The 17,769-nt window shown below is 52.6% G+C and overlaps 1 protein-coding gene across 1 annotated transcript in view; it reads left to right on the top strand.

Moving 5' to 3' along the window:
- The first annotated feature begins 6,479 nt into the window (after nucleotides 1–6,479).
- CALB2 (calbindin 2) overlaps nucleotides 6,480–17,769 on the top strand; it is a 31,575-nt gene continuing 20,285 nt past the window's right edge. The window contains exon 1 of the mRNA XM_004704560.2: nucleotides 6,480–6,646. Within this exon, the coding sequence (XP_004704617.1) occupies nucleotides 6,553–6,646 (94 nt within the window). The 5' untranslated portion in view covers nucleotides 6,480–6,552. The remainder of the gene's footprint in view (nucleotides 6,647–17,769) is intronic.

Here is a 17,769-nt window from a genome sequence, read left to right as displayed (position 1 = left end):
TCGGCTTCCAGCTCAGAGAAGGTGAAGGGGGAAATCCTCCTGGATACCCAAGGCAAATGGATGGTGACACCAGCTCTAGAATCCAATCACGCTGATTTGTAACTCAACAGTCATGGGTATAAACCCAGCCACCATTATCTACTGTGCCGGTCACTGCTCGGTAATTCACAGGCATGACTTTATGTAATCTGACAACAGTCAGATGTGAATGGTCCATCGGTGTCCATGTTTCATACAGGAAACTGGGGCTCGGAGAGACCAGAGAGTGACAAGAATCCATTCTACCCGATTCCACATCAGCAAACTTCATTTCGCAGGCCAAATCTGGGCCTCTGGATCTTCTTGGAAAGAAAGTTTTGTTGAAACGAGCCATGTTCATTCATTTGTGTGTGTGTGTGTGTGTGTGTGTGTGTGTGTGTGTCTGCTTTCATGATACAGTAGCAGAGATGGGTCGTTGAGATAGGCACCAAATGGCACACACGGTAAAAAGAAAATATCTGGTCCTTTACAAAGTTTGTTGAGCCTGTTCTAGATGATGCCCCCTCTCCAAGCTCTCTCTGACATTTGAATTCATTCCCCAGAATGATTCTACCCTGGCTTACAGCAAGCATGCTCATTCCCAATTTGAGTTTCCCATGCTATGCACCCAGCACTACAGGTGTCAATGAAGGCTGCAGTGGCCACCACTCTCTCTAAGATGAATCGGCTCCTCTCTTCCCTGACCCCCCCCCCCGCCCCCCGCCTTCACCCCCAACCACCAGCCATAGTTGACCAGCTCAGGAGGTGGGTACTAACCTTAGGTGAGCACACACACCTGCACAGACACCCAGGGTTTGAATGGCCTGACAGAAAGAGATGAAACAGACTAGCCAGATCCCTCTCTTCAGGGGTTAAAGAAAACCAGAGAGACCAGGATTGTTCCAGGAAATGGAAGCCGGAGAGTCTGGAGGAAAAATGTGGACTCGGGAAACTGCTCAGTGAGGACAGGGCAGTAAGGATGCTTGCTCGCAGGAAGAGAGAAAACAGAGGAGCCATGCAAATGGAGAGTGAGTGAGTGTGACCGAAAAGGGAAGAGAGAAGGCTTGGCTCCCAGAGGGACCCCAATTCCAGCTCCCTTGCATGTGAGACAAGGTCTCAGCATCTTTGCTTCTAAGGAGCATTCTGGCTGTACTTCCTTCAAGACAGATGATAATCATGAGTACATATTGGCTTAGAGAACTGAAAAATCCAAAGGTACTTCAGGTGCAGCTTCAGGTTCTAGCAGTTCAAGTGATGTCACCTGGTTTCTTGCGATCTCTCCGCCCTGCCTTTCATTCAGTCTCCACTCAATCCCCTACCCAACTGCTAGCAACTCTAGACACCCCCCACCGCGAGTTGAGATAACTGAAGCAATCCCAGACCTCACAGCTTCATACCAGATTTCTTAAAAGAAAAGGTATTCCCATACGTCCTGCAGTCTGAGATAGGATATCTCATTGGATGGAATGTGTCACATGCCTATCCCTGAACCAATCACTGTGGCCAGAGAGGATGGGCAACACTGATTACACTTTCCACCACTTGCCTTCAGTTTTCTCACCTGCAATAACATATGATGCTTATTATGTTCCAGGCTGGGCCATAAGACATCTGACCTCATGTAACGTGAGGTCTGGTGTTCGTCCCTGGCTCCTGGGAGGTAACCACTAAACCCTTAGCATTCCTGGAGTCCCGGGACTATCTTTGTAACTCAAGGTGGGTCTTTGGAACCATGCCTGGTAATTTGTCCTCACAAAGTAATTCAAGGTGGGTTCCTTGGGCCATGTGGGCAATGTCCAGGGAGGGGCCTGCAGGAGATTGAGTTGAACCATATAGGGACTCAATCCATCAGTCATGCTTATGTAATGACACCCCAGGACACACTCAGATTGGCAATACTCCATGTGTGTTATACGTGTTGGGTCAGGTACCAGTCGGAGGACATTAGGAACAGCCACACCTGCCCTTATCAGACCATTGGCCTGAGACGGCTAGCTTCGAAAGGGCTCCAGGACAATGAGCCATCACCTCTCTGAACAATCAAGACACCACCCTACCTCAGAATTTCATGGATGGAGATGGCTTAAGCCCCTGCAGCTGCAACTTCTACCCGCTCCCTCCTTGCTTACCCACCTGCAGCTGCTACCATCTCTCTCTCCCTCTCTGCTCTCCCCTCCCTCCCTACAAGGACTTCACGGACTCCTTGCTGGAGCCTGTGAATACCGCCTGGAAGCACAGAATAAACTTCTCCTTTCCCTTCTCTCTGGCCTGGTCTCAGTTTATCTTTGCAGTGAACCTAATAACACATCGATCCTGAGAGAGTCAGACATGCTGGAGATGGGGACATTGCCTGAAAGCCTCCCAGAGTCTAGCCCTTGTCTCTTCCTCTGGCTGCTTCCAAGTGGTTTCCTTTCCCTGTAATAAACATGACCGTCAGTATCAAAGCTTTCCATCAGTCCTTCTGGAGAATCCTTAAGCCTAAGGGTGATTTGTGGAGACCGCTGAACTGGTTAGTAGGCTGGAAGACTGTACCTTTCACCTTGTAATTTGGCTACCTTCAGATACAGGCCCTGGGTCACATTTTTCTAAACCTTCTACCTCACTTATGATCACAAAAGCCATACAAAGTAGCTACTAGAATTATTCTCATTTTACCAATGAGGGGATCAAAACTCAGAGCATGGACACCTTGCATGGGGTCACCCGGCCATCAGGTGGCAGAACTGCCAAAAAAACGTGGAACTGTTTGCTGAATGGCACCTGTAGGATTATGGATCCTGAGTTCTCAACTGTGCCCCAGCCACCAGAGGAAGGAGGTCTCTCGACAGCCCACAGATGCTATTATTCCACCCCTGCTGTTATCCGGGGGACCTCACGCCTTTGTGCAGAGGGGAGCATTTTGTCTACAGCCTCTCAAACCTCAGACTGAGTTACTCAAAAGTCCTGCTTCTACCTCTGGGTTCCTCTGGACTCTCAATTCTCCCTCCTCCATCCGTTTCCATGGAAACTGCTGGGCTCCTGCCTCCCTTTCATCCTCCTCTCTGGGAAGCAAGGCCAGCATTCCGGCAGCCTCGGTAGCCAGGCCTGACCATCACCAAGATTGAAGAAGCAACAACCAGAAGAAACATTTCCAGGAGCTGGGTTTGGCTTCTGATTTGCTTTTCTTTGACGTCCCTTTTGTCTCCAAGGGTAGCTCTAAGCGCCACCACATCACAACAGCCAGGAAAAACCCCTCCTACCATCCCATATGAATAATAACTATCTTTTAAAACCATCACCGTCTCGGAAGCTCACAGGGGCAGTTCTACAGGGTTGCTGTGAGTCGACATCAACTCAGTGAGTTTGCTGTGGCTCTTTCAAAATGTTTCTCTTGATTATCGTTGCTGTTGTTGAGAATATACACAACAACAAAACACATGCACCAAGTCAATAGCCTCAAGACGTCCAGTTCAGTGACCTGATCACAGTCTTCGAGGTGCACAGCCCTCTCAGTCTCCTGTCTGAGTCATTCCTTCCTCACTGACAGGACTCACGGCCCCTAAGAGTCTCATCGAACCTTTCCCGTTGGTCTCATCACTTTGATCGCAGACAGATAGACCTTGAAAGAGCACAGGGCCCAAGGCAGACCTCTTTAACTAGTTAAGCTAAATTGAACAGTCACGATCTTTTAATTAAGCACTTACCACTGCCAGGCTTTTTACTAATGAACCCCGTGATTGCATGATTTCTGGTTCTTACAGTGACTTTGTAACCCTAATAGTATGACCATTCCCTTGACTTTTATTAACGCTCAAGAGGTTAACTAATTTGCCTGAGGTCTTACAGCCTGTAGGTGGGTATTGGACCCCTGTCTGACTGATTCTGGAACAGAGATTTGTAACTCCCAAGCTAGAACTGCTTCTGCAGGACTCAGCCTGGCGTCAAGGGGGACAGGGAATTGCTTGCGATCTTTAGGCCTCCCCCAAGCCTGTGTCTGAGAAAGCCAGGGATGGGCCTTCCAGAAAGAGTCTCCACCCATGCACTTCGGATAACGCACCGATGCGTGTTTGGAAAGGGCCGAGTTTGGAGGGCATCTAGTTGACCCTGCAGCTACTCCCAGGACCGCCCCCATCGGGCTGATATCCTCCCTCTGTCCTGGCAGCTCTGAAAAGCAGAAAGCAGGTGTCTCCTCTTTTCCTCAAAGAAAAGGCACAGCAGCAAAGAGACCCTGGTTTGGGTCTTGAGAGCTCCCAGGGGTACGCTTTCTGCCTATGGACGGGTGACAGGGGCCAGGGCGGCAGATGGCAGAGGAGTCCAGGGGCTGGTCTGACCCCCTGCCAGGTCAAGTCGCACAGCAGAGCCGGCCTCCGTCTGCCCGGGAAAAGGATGCTGCTCAGGAACTTCTTGCCAAGCTCATTGCTGATTGCTGGCTTGTGAAGGGTAGTGGGAGCCCCAAAGACCAAGCAATGAGTGCGAACACCAGCTCATTTCACCCTCAGAATATCCTGATGGGATAAAGGCTCGCATTCCCATTTTGCAGAAGAGAAAAGCTAACGCCCAGATAGGTCGCATCCTTTGCGTGAAGCCACACAGCTTATTCCAGGATCTGAACGCAAGCAGCTGGGTTCTCACTCACTCTGAGCCATTCTGTCTCCAGGGGGCAGAAAGGGGCTGCCACCCACATTTCAGTGTGTGGTACTGTGGTAGCTTCGGCTACTGGGATGCTGGGCGATATACCAAAGGGATCTCAAAGACTGCCAGGGTCACCCCTGGTTGACAGGTTTCAGCAGTAGAAAGACAGACCTAGCCATTTATTTTCAATAAATTAGCCAATGAAAATCCCTATGGAAGACAACAGGGTGCTGACTATTGGGCTGGAAGATGAGCCTCCTGGTGGAGCCACGGCCTCAACATCCGTCATGAGGATGGCATGGGACTGCGCATCTTTCTGTTCTGTTCTTCAGAAAGTCAAGGGCCAGCTTTCTCCCAAGAGAGAAGGAGGTAGTGTCCCCAAACCAGGCAGGAGCACCCCAGCGGCTCTGGATTAGGGCTCAGCCCAGGACTCTCTCTTCCACCACCCATCACCACCACGACATCTCTGACACAAAAGGTAACCAGCCTCTCCGGCCAGACTGCCACTGCGTTTCTCTCCCGGTCCGTTCCTACAAGCACCTCTAGAGTAGACACGTGAGTCCTGGGCCCTGTAACCAAGGACTTTTGGAACCCCAGCTCTGCCTTGGCCCTCTCATACTCCCTCCAGGCCCTCCCCTCCCCCTGAGGGACAACCTCCCCCCTCGCGGTCTCCTGGGTCTCAGGTAGTTCTCTCCACGACCTCCTTCGGATTCTCACTTACCTCCTTCTCTGTCGCTCTCCCTTTGGAAGATAGTTCAGCTCACACTCATTAGCACATGTTAATGAGCATCAATTTTTCTCCCCCCAGTACAGTGCGGGGAGGGAGCAGGAGGGATGAAGCCGACACAGAAGAAGGCATCCACAAGGCCGGCACCAGGCCACCAGAGTGTGGCCGGCCTCCGGCTCCGGGAGTCCTGCCCTGCGGGGCTCCGGCTGTGGATGCTTCTCTCCTCCGTTCAAACTAGCTCCAAACATCCTTTGCTGAGAGTTGGACCTCCTCTGCCCACTGGGTGTGCTTGAGGACCAGGCAGGGCAGGATGCCTTCTGTCACCTCAGGACAAATGTCTGAAAGCTGTCCTGGTGGGGCAGGAGTCCAGGGGTGCAGGGTGGTCCCCAGGAAAAGTGGGGGGAGGCCCTCTCCACTTATTGCCATCCAGATCCTCCCAAAGGAAGTCCCACTGAGGGGCCTTGTGGCTCCTGTGGGAAGAGAGTGGGGTCCTTTGGGCATTTTGAACTCGCAGTCCTTCATCCGAAGGGTGGAAACGTCCGATGAATGGGGCAGGGGCCTAGTGCATTAGGATGCTCATACGTGGGAGATGTGCATTGCTAGTGCAACTGCTATTGCAGCCGCCCTCGCTTCGGACTGAGAAGGCCTTAAAGCACTCCGCTGCAAGCCGTTCCAACTCACCAGCATCGCCACGGGAAAAACAAATGGCAGACAGGTGTGGCAGTCGCGTGCTGTAACAATCACAACCTTGGGAGCCCCCACCACCACCTCAACCACCCAGAGGAGCGGCTCTTCTCCGTCCTAAGGGTCGCTGTGAGTGCAAAGGAACTCGACGGCAGTGGGTTTGGGTTTGCAACCCCCAGGAGGCTCGGAGAGCAGCGAGAAGAACGGCCACGCTGCCCCCGGGTCTCCCTTGCCCGGCGAGCGGCGCCTCCGGGTGCCGCGCCCCAGGACCCCAGGCTCAGATCGGCCCCGGCCCGCGCCCCGCGGGCGGAGGGAGGCGCGATTCTCTGGGCCCGCGCGCCCCCTGCCGGCGGCCCGGCGCGGGCGCAGCCTCCGAGCGCATATAAAGGCGGCGTGGCGCGCAGCACCGGCCGAGACGCGAGCGAGCGAAAGAGCGAGCGGGAGCCCAGCCTGTGCCCAGCGAGAGCGAGCGAGCAAGCGCTGTGCACCCCGAGGTCTCCCAGCGGCGCGCCATGGCTGGTCCGCCTCAGCAGCCCCCGTACCTGCACCTCGCCGAGCTGACGGCGTCCCAGTTCCTGGAAATCTGGAAGCATTTCGACTCAGACGGTCAGTAAAGATCCCAACTTGGGTGCCCATCAGCCCCCCACCCCCGGGGCGAGGGGGACACCTGCTTTGGAAGGGAAGGAGGATGCTCCAAGCAGGCAGGGTGCGCACATCGTTGTTCCAGGTGGGGTTCGAACCGCCGTCTCCTGGGGTCCGGGGTGGGGTGGGGCTTGGATCTCAGTTTGGGGCCTTCTGGGTGCTCAGGGGACAACTGTCAGCAGTAACTTTTCTTCCCTGACAGAGGCAACCGAGAGCCCCCCCTACCCTGGGCAAGTGGAAGAGGCCTGGTCTGGGAGGGTGCCCCACCCATCACCCCCCCTGCCACCTCCCACCTTTGTCTGCAAGGTAACTTCGTGGCCCCAGCTGTTGCATCCACGGGTCTCGGAAGCCCACTCAGGTCTTTCCCCCCCGCCCCCACTCCGAGGTTGACTCCCGGGTTAGCCCATCACTGGCCTGGCGGGGGCCAGCTGGGGTCTCCTGTTGGCAGAGAGCAGAAGTGAAGAAGGGGGTCCTGAGCCACCCCCCTGGGCTCCCTCTGCCCTCTTTCCTGTCCCCATAGGCATCTGGGTGTGGTGGGGCAGGGTTGCGGTCCCAGCCCCAGCCCCTCTGAGTGGGGATCGAGTGCTTTGGGGGGTGGCCTCAGCCCTGGGGAGGGGAGAAGCACCATCTTAAATGTAGCCGTGCCCGCTCCTCTACTCCGTGTGGCTTTGACACTGACTCACCCACAAAGCAAGCAAACGCCCATTGAATGGCCTTTGGAGGTGGCTGCCCGAGGTGGGATTCCAGGAGTCTCTCCAGCATCAGCACAGGCACAGAGGGGCCCTCTTTGGAACCTTCTCATATGTCTAGGGACTCTTTCTCCAACCTGCCAACGGAGAGGTGATCTACTCTGCTTTGCGGTCGGAGCTGGGGTGAACAGCCGGATAGTCCCGGCGCTTCAGACCTAAGGGTCAAGTGGTGGTCCAGGGTTTTGAGGCTGGGGCTGAGAGTGAGAAGGATGGGAATAGGTAAGAATACAGGCAGGTGGCTTCCTTGGGCCCTCCTGCCCCCCTTATCTCGCCTTGGTGAAGGAAGGAGGTGGCTAAGCAGAGGCTCTGGGCTCATCGTGCTGTGGGAAGGCATAGGTTAATGTCCCTGGGAGCTGAGAAAACTCGAGGGGCAGAAGACCGGGCAGCTGGAGTGCTGGTTGAAGACCCCACTCTGCCTGTGAACGACTGAAGGCGGCTGGGTAGGTGGTTGAATCTGTAAAATGGGGCTAAGGAGGGCTTGCATTTCCAGTCGCCAGCGTCTGCAGTAAAACTCCCTTGGTGGAAAGGGCCACCATGGGCTGGCAGCCTCTTAGTATTCCAGATGACATACACATTCCCTAAGGAGGCTCCTGCCGGTTTATCTGCACCAGAGACTGGCAGGATTCAAGGAAAGTTACCAAATGACCAAGGTTATGCCACTAGCCTGCTGCCAGATGAGTCAGCTATGAATCAAGAACTCCCTGATTGGACTTGTTCTCGGTTCTGAGGGACAGCCAGCGGCGCCCGCACTCATCGTGCAAATCCTCCCATTTACATGAGGTGCCGTACTTTTCAAAACACAGTCTCGGGTTCTGGAGTCAGCTGGGCAGCTCATGACGCTCCTTGTGCAGACAAGGAAACGAAGACCAGGAATGACTAGTCTAAGGCCATGTAGCAGGTGAGTGATGGAGCGGGGTCCCAGCCAGGGCTTCTTCCCACACTCTGTATTCTGGACACCTGGTTAGGTTAGAAGCAGGGCTTTTCCAAAGGAGAGATATACAAAGGTTCAAAATGCTTGGGAGGGAAACTCCATTATCTTTTCATTCCACCACCACCCCTCACACGCACACACAACCTGTTTAAAGCTCAGTAAGTCTCCCTTCTATTCACCACTGAAGAGCCCCAACCTGACCTTGGACGGTCTTTGGCTTGGCCAGGGTGTGACTAAGCCAGAACCTACCCGAGTCTTTAAGGACCTCTGAAACCTTGGTGCCTGTGACTCCCCCTTGCTCCTGTGTGAAAGGGGAGCTTCTTGGCCTCCTTGTCCACCCAGCTCCCCACTGCCTTCTCTGAGTCACAACCTCAGGGACACCCCAAGGAAGACTGCTGACCAAGAAGGAAGGCCGGTAAAGGTGGGAAAGAAAAATGATTCGGGGAAATAGCAGCTAAAGCCAACAGAAGGTTCCACAAAAGAATCCAAAAGCAAGGCGCTGGGCTGGTTCATTCTATACCTACTCCCACCCCCCACCCCCAACCATCCATAGGATGCAGTGAGCCCTGTAGCTGAACACCGCACCCCTGCCCTGGATGTCTCTCGTTTACCAACTCAGTTGTTTTCAACTTGGGCTTTCTCCCCATCTCTAAGAGTCCCCCTGCCACTCAAGACCTTAAACACCTCTGAGAGAACTTGCCTTTGCTACTTACTGGGTCCCTGGAGTGAGCTCACCAGAGCCCAATTAATCTCTGCCACCTGTGAGGGAGCCACCTCCCCAAACCCTCTGGACTCTCACACCCTATAGTAAACAAAAGGGACCTTAGAAGCTAGCTAGCCTCCAGGAAGGTGGGAACCCGGAGGGAAGAGGCGCCTGTTCTAAACATGAGGAAGAGGCCTTCCTTGCTGCCTGTGCCCAGAAAGTGACATTATGTTCAAAGCGATCATTAGCCTTGGATGGAGAAAGAAAGGAGCAGGCATTTTGGGAACGAGAAATTGACAGTCACAGAGGCAAAAGTGATTTTCAGAAGATCAGGAAGTGGAACCCAGGAGTTGGCCCCCAGGGCCCCACCCACACATGGACTCCTGCTCAGGGGTCAGTCCAGGTTAGGCCTGGGGTAGGGAAAGTGACAGCTCAGCCCACCCTATGACTGGAGTAGGAGTTCAGGCTTCGCCACAGAGCACCTCCATGCTCTGAATGGCCCTTAAATCCATTGCCGTCAAGTAGATGCCAGCTCAGAGCAACCCTTCAGGACACAGTAGAAATGCCCCATAGGACTAGCCTGTAATCTTGACAGATGCAGATTGCCTCATCTTTCTCCTGCAGAGTGGCTGGGGGGTTCAAACCACCGACCTTCCAGTTAACAGCTGGAGACGTGAAACTAAAAGAATTTGTCATTTTTGAACTCCATGAAGCTCCATGAATGACCATGAGCAGGGAGCTTCAAAAAGTCCATGGGAAGATTCCAGTATCTTTTGGTTCCAAATTCCCCACAAACTTTGTGAAGCTCCTTTGTGCATGTCCTTATGTGTCTGAGTCCGTTGATCTGTTATCCGTGGGCATGTCTTTGCGAGGTACAGTCTTACTCTGTAAGTTCCAGGGAACTATGTGGTCCCCACCAGATGACGCTCCTATTCTGAGGACCACCAAATGGAGATCTATGGGGTGGGGGAGGTGGTGACTCCGAAGAGAAAGATCGGAACCTTTTCCAGCCCTGAGAAATCAAGTCAGAGGCGGCAGGGGAGGGGGGTGTCAAATGAGGCAAAAGATTATCCCCAAAAGGCCAGGACACGGTCACAGGGCCTGAGAGTGAGATCAGGCCGGGAATCCCACTGGCTTCTAGGAATCTATCCTACAGAGATATACGCACCTAAAAAGTTATGGGAGCAAAGAAAGTCTATTACAGCGGGGGAGGGGGGTTGTTTGTTTTTTGAAATGTTGAAAATGTAAGGGGTGGGAGTGCTCATCCTCAGTTTTGGCAGTCATTTCGACATGAAATATGCTGAAGCCAATAAGGCGGGAGCTTTTGCACCGGCATGGGAAAATGGCTGAGCTGTATTATTAATAGAAAAAAATAGAATAGAAAAGAAAACTGTAGCAGGAAGCTATTACGGTAGAGCCCATTTTTATTGTTAGGAAAGTGTGGATGTTAGGAAATATTCTCAAAGAATATAACCTGGCTGAGTGGTACCAGCCATCCACTCTGCAGAGGAGCTAGGGTAAAATGAAAGAGCAGTTTCTTTCACTTTCTGAGTTCATTTTGGTAGTGTTTGGAAGTTCACAGAGCCCAAGTTCCTCTTGTCAAAAGAAAATCGTGTTATGGCCACCAGCCCTAGCCCCTTTCCCCACTCCTCCCCCAAATAAGGTGTGTGTGTGTGTGTGTGTGTTTCCCGGTGTAGGAAGCCAGCTAGATTGTTCTAGATGCACCTGGGAAAGCAGGAAGCAGGGGCTTCTGCAAGCTCTCATAGGACTGACTCTTAGTTCCTTCTCTGCAAGGGTCTCTGGGGACCCCAGCGCTTTGGAAATCAGTGTAGCGCAAGACCCAGCCAGGTTGTGCCCCACCTTCCTACCTCTGCCCTTGTACACTACCCCCGCCCCAAAGTCACTGCTGTCCAGTCAGTTCTGACTTGTAGTAACCCATTAGGACAGAGCAGAACTGCCCATTGGGGTTTCTGAGGCTACCAACCTGTAGGGAAGCAGAGCACCTTATGTTTCTCCTGTGAAGTGGCTGGTGGGTTCCAACAGCCGACCTCTGGCTAGCGGCCCAACGTACACATTGTACAAGCTACACAATACACATTGTTACAGTGTGCACAATAGAAGCAAGTACCTTCCAACCCAGGCATGACCATGTGCTGGCCACTGCCAATTATCTGTCCTTGGGGGCGGGGCTTGAGGAACCAGAAAAACAGTGCCTCTCTGAGGTTGACAGAGGCCTGGGCAACTTGCCTGGGGATCTTGAAGGGCGGTTCTCAGGGTAATGAAAGCACGGAGACGGGGCTGCAAAATATATGGTCTGTATTAAGTATTTGCATACATCAGGCAACACTGAGAATGCGCTATGACGGTGCTATTCATAAGATAATTACAGGCTTTGCAAAAAGGATTGCAGTTTGGCGGAGGAAGTCGGTGAGGTCTAGTCTGGAGGCTAAGGCTAAGGTTCAAGTTGTCTGCTGAGGTTTTCTTTCCCCCCTGCCGGCACATCGCAGAGGGACCCGTGTGAATTTCCTGTGGGAATGATGCCAGCATGTGAAGCTCTTTCGAGGGCAAACCTCCTGAGCCATATACTGTTCAGCCTGCCCTATACCATGGGATAGGCCCTAGGAATAAGTCCCCCTCCCCTGCCTGCTTCCTGTTTCATCCCCTAGACCCCTAGTTGCCTGATGGGTTGTGCCAGCCGGTGCCCAGTGTCTTCTGTGCGGACCTCATGCCCGCCATCCGGCCTGACGGTGATTGCACTAGCCAGGGGGTGGCGGCGGTTTCTGTGAAGAACTGGGGCTCCCAGGGGATGCTACTGGAGGGGACGTGTTTTTGCAAACAAGACGTTCTACCTCCTTGCTGGGGCAGCCACCAGCCGCACCGATCCGGGTGTCCCTGGGCAGCTCATGTGCTCCCCCCCCCCCTCTTCTTCGGTGGTTTTACTAGCTGTGCCCCTAGGGGGAGGTTTCCAGGGTTCAGGAGACCCCTCCGGGAAATCTATGCCAACCCCGGGGACCCAGAATTAATAGAGCCGGCGCGGTGGCTCTTGGAGAACAGCGCCGCCCCAGGCTGGCGGCTCTCCTGGGAATTGCATCATGTGCTCTCCTTTGCCAAGCTGGTCCCATCTGGGGTCTCTGGCTGCAGCCCTCTCCCTTGCTCTTTGGCTCTTTGCTATCTCCTCTATTTTCTCACCCATCTGCTCCATTCCCTGGCCTCCCTCCCGCCTGGGAATCAGCCCAGCCGAAGGCTGTCAGAGGCCGCAGGTTCAGAGAGCTCCACCTGGCTCCAGAGCCCCTGGTCCAGAAGTACCACAGCCCAGAAACTCAGACTTCCATCCAGGTGTCTCAACAAGCATGCACTAGCTGCCCTTGCGGGCGCGCGCGCGCGTGCGTGCGTGCGTGCGTGCGTGCGTGTGTGTGTGTGTAAGTCAAAAGCACACACAGACCCAGGCCGTCCCTTGAGGAACAGAAAGAAACCAGGCCAAGCCAGGCCCTCTGCTAGCTGTGTGGCTGAATTTCCATTTCCCTTTCTTGCTCAGAAATGTGGGATTTCACGGTTGCAGAGGGAGCTGAGGCCAGAGGGTGAAGAGTTGTGAGCACCTGAACTTTGGAGTTTCTGAACTCCAGACAGCCAGCCAGTTGCCTGGCCTCATAAGAGCTTCCCGTGCAGCTAACTGTAATAAGGATGCCCCCACCTAACCCCTCATGCACCTCTCTGAACTGGGCATCAAAGCATAAGACACTGTTTGGTGAGCTGCATCGAGGCCAGTCGTTCTCCCACTTGATTGCATCAAAAACAGGAGGGGGGCTTGTTGAAACACGTTTCTGGGCCCCGCTCCCAGCAATTCAGCTTCATGGGGTCTGGGTGGTATCCCAAAGTTTGCATGTCTCACAAGCTGCTGGGTGATGCTGATGCCGATGCTGTGGGTCCAAACCAGGCTGAGAACTTCCAGGGTGGTACTTCTCAGTCTGTTCCTGAAGTCTTGCCTAGAAATCAGTATCACAGACAAGCTGACTAGAGTCCAACTCAGTTGGGTGGCCTGTCATGGGGCCTGGAACTCTATTTTTAACAAGCTCCCAGGTGACAGTGAAGGTGATGCAGACCTCCACTTAGAGGAGCACTGGTCTAAGCCACCACCCCCAAATCAGGACAGTCACTAGTCAACACTGAGCCCCAAGTCAGCCATCCCAGAGTTCATCTAATCCCCCACCTCAAGCCATGTCTTAAGCTCCAGGTACCATCCTTCTAAATGGAAGGCACTAACCTTGTTAGCCTAGAAGACAAGTCAATGTCTCTAAGTCATTTCGGACTTCTATTTAAATACACCTTTTAACATTAGGCTGCTAATTGCTAGCTCCTTTATGGAGCATTTCTGGTAGTTCTGTGGGATAAGTACTGGGCTACTAACCACAAGGTTGGCAGTTCAAACCCACCAACTGCCCCACAGGAGAAAATTAGGTACACTGCTCCTGTCAAGAGTAGTGTTTCTCACAAGAGTAGTGTTTCTCAGTGTAGGTCATGCCGCCCCTGGGGGCACTAGAACAATCCAGGGAGGCTATAAAAGCAGATATCTACACTTTCTAGGGATGATGGGCTATAGTACAAATTTTTTCATTGCTGGAGGTGGGGAGAAGTATTTGTTTTTCTGAAAAGGTCCATATAAGTTGGGGAATATATGATTTACAGCTTCTGGAACTCTCTATGGTTCTCAACCTATGGGTCACAACCCCTTTGGGGGGTCAAACGACCCTTTCACAGGGGTCACCCAATTCACAACAGTAGCAAAATTACAGTTATGAAGTATCAACAAAAATAATTGTATGGTTGGGGGGTCACCGCCACATGAGGATCTGTATTCCAGGGTCACGGCATTAGGAAGGTTGAGAACCACTGCTCCGTGGGGTCGCTATGCACTAGAATCAAACTAAAAGCAGTGGGTTTGTTTGACAGGTTGGAGCATATATTACTACACTGTCCTTAGGTGGTGCCAACAGCTTTATGGTCAGCTGCTGAGAGGGTAGAGTTCCCCCAGAGGCACCTGGGAAGAAAGACCTGGCAAAGAATCAGCCATTGAAAACCCTTTGGGGCCCAGTTTTATGCTGACACACATGGGGTCTCCATGAGTCACAGTTGGCTTGACAGCAACTGGTTGAGCTTGTTTGTTTGTTCTTAACATATATTTATATAAACATGTACAAATAATGAGTTCCATTAGTTATCACAAAAGAACACACTCAAGTAACTGATACTTCCGTTTTGTCGGAGTAAACCCTGTCCCTAAAGTTTCAAACTCTGTGCCTGCTCCTCTCTGGTGACCAAACCACTTTCCTCCATAAATGGTCCTCTCACCAAGGCATTGCCAGGCCAAAAAACATAAAAAGAAGAGAGAGAGCGAGAGGTATGAAGATTTAGAGTCGATTAGACTGATGCTAGGTGCTATGAGTCAGCTGTGACCCTATGCACAACGGAATGATCAGCCACTGTGACAATCCATCTTGTTGAGAGCCTTCTTCTTTTTCGCCACCCCTCCACTTTAGCAAACATGATGTCCTTCTCCAGAGGATGGTCTCTCCTGACAATATGCCCAAAGTACGTAAGACGAAGTCTCGCCATCCTTGTCCCCAAGGAGCACTCTGTCCGCACTTTTCTGGTACACATCAGTCAGTCCTTTTAGCAGTCCATGGTACTTTCAACATTCTTCTTAGCGCCATCATTCAAATGCACCAATTCTTCTCTGGTCTTCTTTATTCAGTGCCCAACTTTGACACGCATGTGGGGCAGTGGAGAGTACCATGGCTTGGGTCAAGCACACCTTAGTCCTCAGAGTAACATCCTTACTCTTCAACACTCTAAAGAGGTCTTGTGCAGCAGAATGACCCAGTGCAATATGTCTTTTGATCTCTTGGCTGCTGTTTCCATGAGCACTGATTGTGGATACGAGTAAGACAGAATCCTTGACAACCTCAACCTTTTCCCCATTTACCGTGATGTTACCTGTTGGTCCAGTTTTATGAGGACTCTGGTCTTCTTCACACTGAGTCATAATCCATACTGAAGGCTGCGATCTTTGATCTTCATCAGCAAGTGCTTTAAGCCCTCCTCTATCCCATAGGGTCACTGTGAGCCGGAATCTACTCAATGGCAGTGAGTGTGAGGGTGGAGAGTTGCCCAGGGGGTCCTCACTGTGTGAGATGTGTTGGGCTTCTAACAACAAGGTCGGCAATTCACACCGACCAGCCACTCCATAGGAGAGAGAAGACTATCTGTTCCTGTAAAGATGTACAGTCTCAGAAAGTCTGTACAGCATCCCTGTCAACTGACTTGATGGCAGGGAGTTTGGTTTCTGGTTTGGCAGAATCCCACATTCCATTCATCCCTTTGACATGGAACCATGAAGCACTCCTTCCTCCCCTAGAAGATGCTCTCAATCACTAGTTCCCGAGTTCCAATGCTCATGCATTATTAAAATGCAGATTCTGGTTCAGCAGGTCTGATCTGGGATTCTGCGTTTCTAACAATCTCCTAGGTAACCCAGAAAATACAGGTCCTCGCACCACACTCTGGACAGTAAGCCTTGATATGAGACCTACTGAGTCTCTGTCTGCATCTTCACAAGATCCCCCCAGGTAGTTCTGCCGTACCTCAGACCTGCTGCTCCCGCACAGCCCTTAACCCTGACTGCACAGATAGTGGAATCACATGGAGAGCTTTGCACATCTACCCAGGCAAAGGCCCCACCCCTTCCAAGAAGTCAGAAGCTCTGGCTGTGGGGGCCAAGTGGGTCTGAAGATCGGTACTGCTGGGACTCTTGGGGCTGAAGGTTCTCTGCCGTGGATCTGTGCCATGGCAGAGAAGAGGGCTTACAGTTTTCAGAGCATTTTGTATGAGGCTCCGAGCGGGAAGACCTCATTGTAGAGATGAAGAAACGGAGGCTCACAGAGGCTGACTTGCTCAGCACCACAGTTGTAAAGCTGGAGGTAGAATTATACCTCTCACTCAGGGAACCTCTCACCTGTTCAACTCTGTAAACACTCATCTCAGGGAGAAACAAGAAACCTCCTTCCACTGTGTGTGTCGGGGGGTGGGGACGGGGAACACTCGGTCAAGTGACGACGAAACCTCAGGAGTGGTTTTCCAGGGGACTCTGATCAACCTAAAGAAGTGTCTCGCTTTAAATTTGGGGAGACTGACGGAGAGCAGTGGTGAAAAACAAAAGGTATTGAGTAGACTACAGAAGGATGCAAGGTCTCTGGAGCCCAGCCCCCACTCCCTCATGTTCTCAAGATATGATTATATTAGGAGGTTGGAGTGATGGTTACTATGGTAACCACATCTTTATCAATGCCCATCTACCTGAGATTTTCTTGGTGGCCAGTTACCCCTTGCCCACGAAGAGTCAGAGAAAAAGGTCTGCCCTTGTCGCCACTCCTTCTTGCGCCATGGCAGTTGGTCAGGGCCAGCTGTGCCTCCCTGTGCTCCCAAATCTTTCCAGCCAGAAGCGAGAACCCCCTGCCACGTGGTCCCCTGGCACAGGCAGCACAGAAACTCCAGCCGTGGCAGTGATGGCCGCCGGTGCTTCCGGGGCACTGTACCAGCATTTCGAATACATGAGAAAGAATCTATCAGTAGCCCCATTTTCTGGATGGAAAAAAACCGAGGTTCATAGATCAGAGACCATGGTGTGTGTGACTGGGGCATAAGAGCCAGTTGTCAAGAAGGGCTAGTAACTCTGCCACCTCAAAATAGCAGGTGCATGGGGCTGCGGAAGAGACGGTGATGCAGCAGGGCCCGCTCTGCCCGGAAGAATGGAGGGGAGCTGGGGAGCGCTGAGCAGTGTGCTTTGGTAACATGCTGACAGATCGACCAAGGGGTCCCTCGAGGGTCTTCCAGCTGCCTCCTGACATGCTCATGAGGCAAAAGCAACACACCTCATGAGTCACTGAGTCCCCCACCTCCCAGCCCAGCCTCAGGCTTCTGGAAGCTGCAGATGGCCCAGAGTTGGGCTTCTGTCTGACCCTGCTGTGCCTCCAAGGAGAAGGACATGACTTTGCCTTCTGAGTCGAGAGGAAATGGCCCAGAAGAAATAAGCGACCAGCCAGATCGGGGCAGGGAGACCAACCCCAAAGCAAACCCCTCATGGTTGAATGGATTCCAACTCGTAGCAGCCCTTTGGGGCTGAGTGGAACTGCCCCATGTGGTTTCCAAGACTGTAAGACTGTGGTCTCGATGGAAGCTGCCTCATCTTTATTCTGGGGATCAGCTGGTGGGTTTGAATTGCCAGCCTTTCAGTTAGCAGCCCGGCACTTAACCCCTGCACCACCAAGAAGTGGCCAGAGGGGAAAAACACTTATTCCTTCGATTCACAGGCATCATCAACTACATGAGTGTCTTGTTCCCTGGCAAGCCCTGCCTCTTCTCCCTCCTTCTTTCCCTTTCCTGCCTGACAGCAGACACATGCTCCTAGAATCCCAACTGAATCCCGACTCTTCCGAGAACCTTAAAGGACATCTCTGGAGAAGGATGACCACCGCACCCTAGGACACAAAGGCACACGAGTCTCACCCCAGTCCCGTTGCCTTTTGTTAATGTGGTCCTTGAGTAGATTTCATGTGGCAGAGGAGAACTGTGCTCTGCCTGGCTTTTCATGGCTGAGGTTTTAGAAGTGGGTTGCCAGGTCTTTCTTCCAAGGTGCCTTTAGGTGGGCTCA

This window comes from Echinops telfairi, unplaced genomic scaffold (assembly GCF_000313985.2).
Source record: "Echinops telfairi isolate 266 unplaced genomic scaffold, ASM31398v2 ScPeMD7_2291;HRSCAF=2852, whole genome shotgun sequence".
NCBI classification, from domain to species: domain Eukaryota; kingdom Metazoa; phylum Chordata; class Mammalia; order Afrosoricida; family Tenrecidae; genus Echinops; species Echinops telfairi.
The sequence above is the reverse complement of the archived record's forward strand: the minus strand, read 5'-3'. Positions and strand labels throughout refer to the sequence as shown.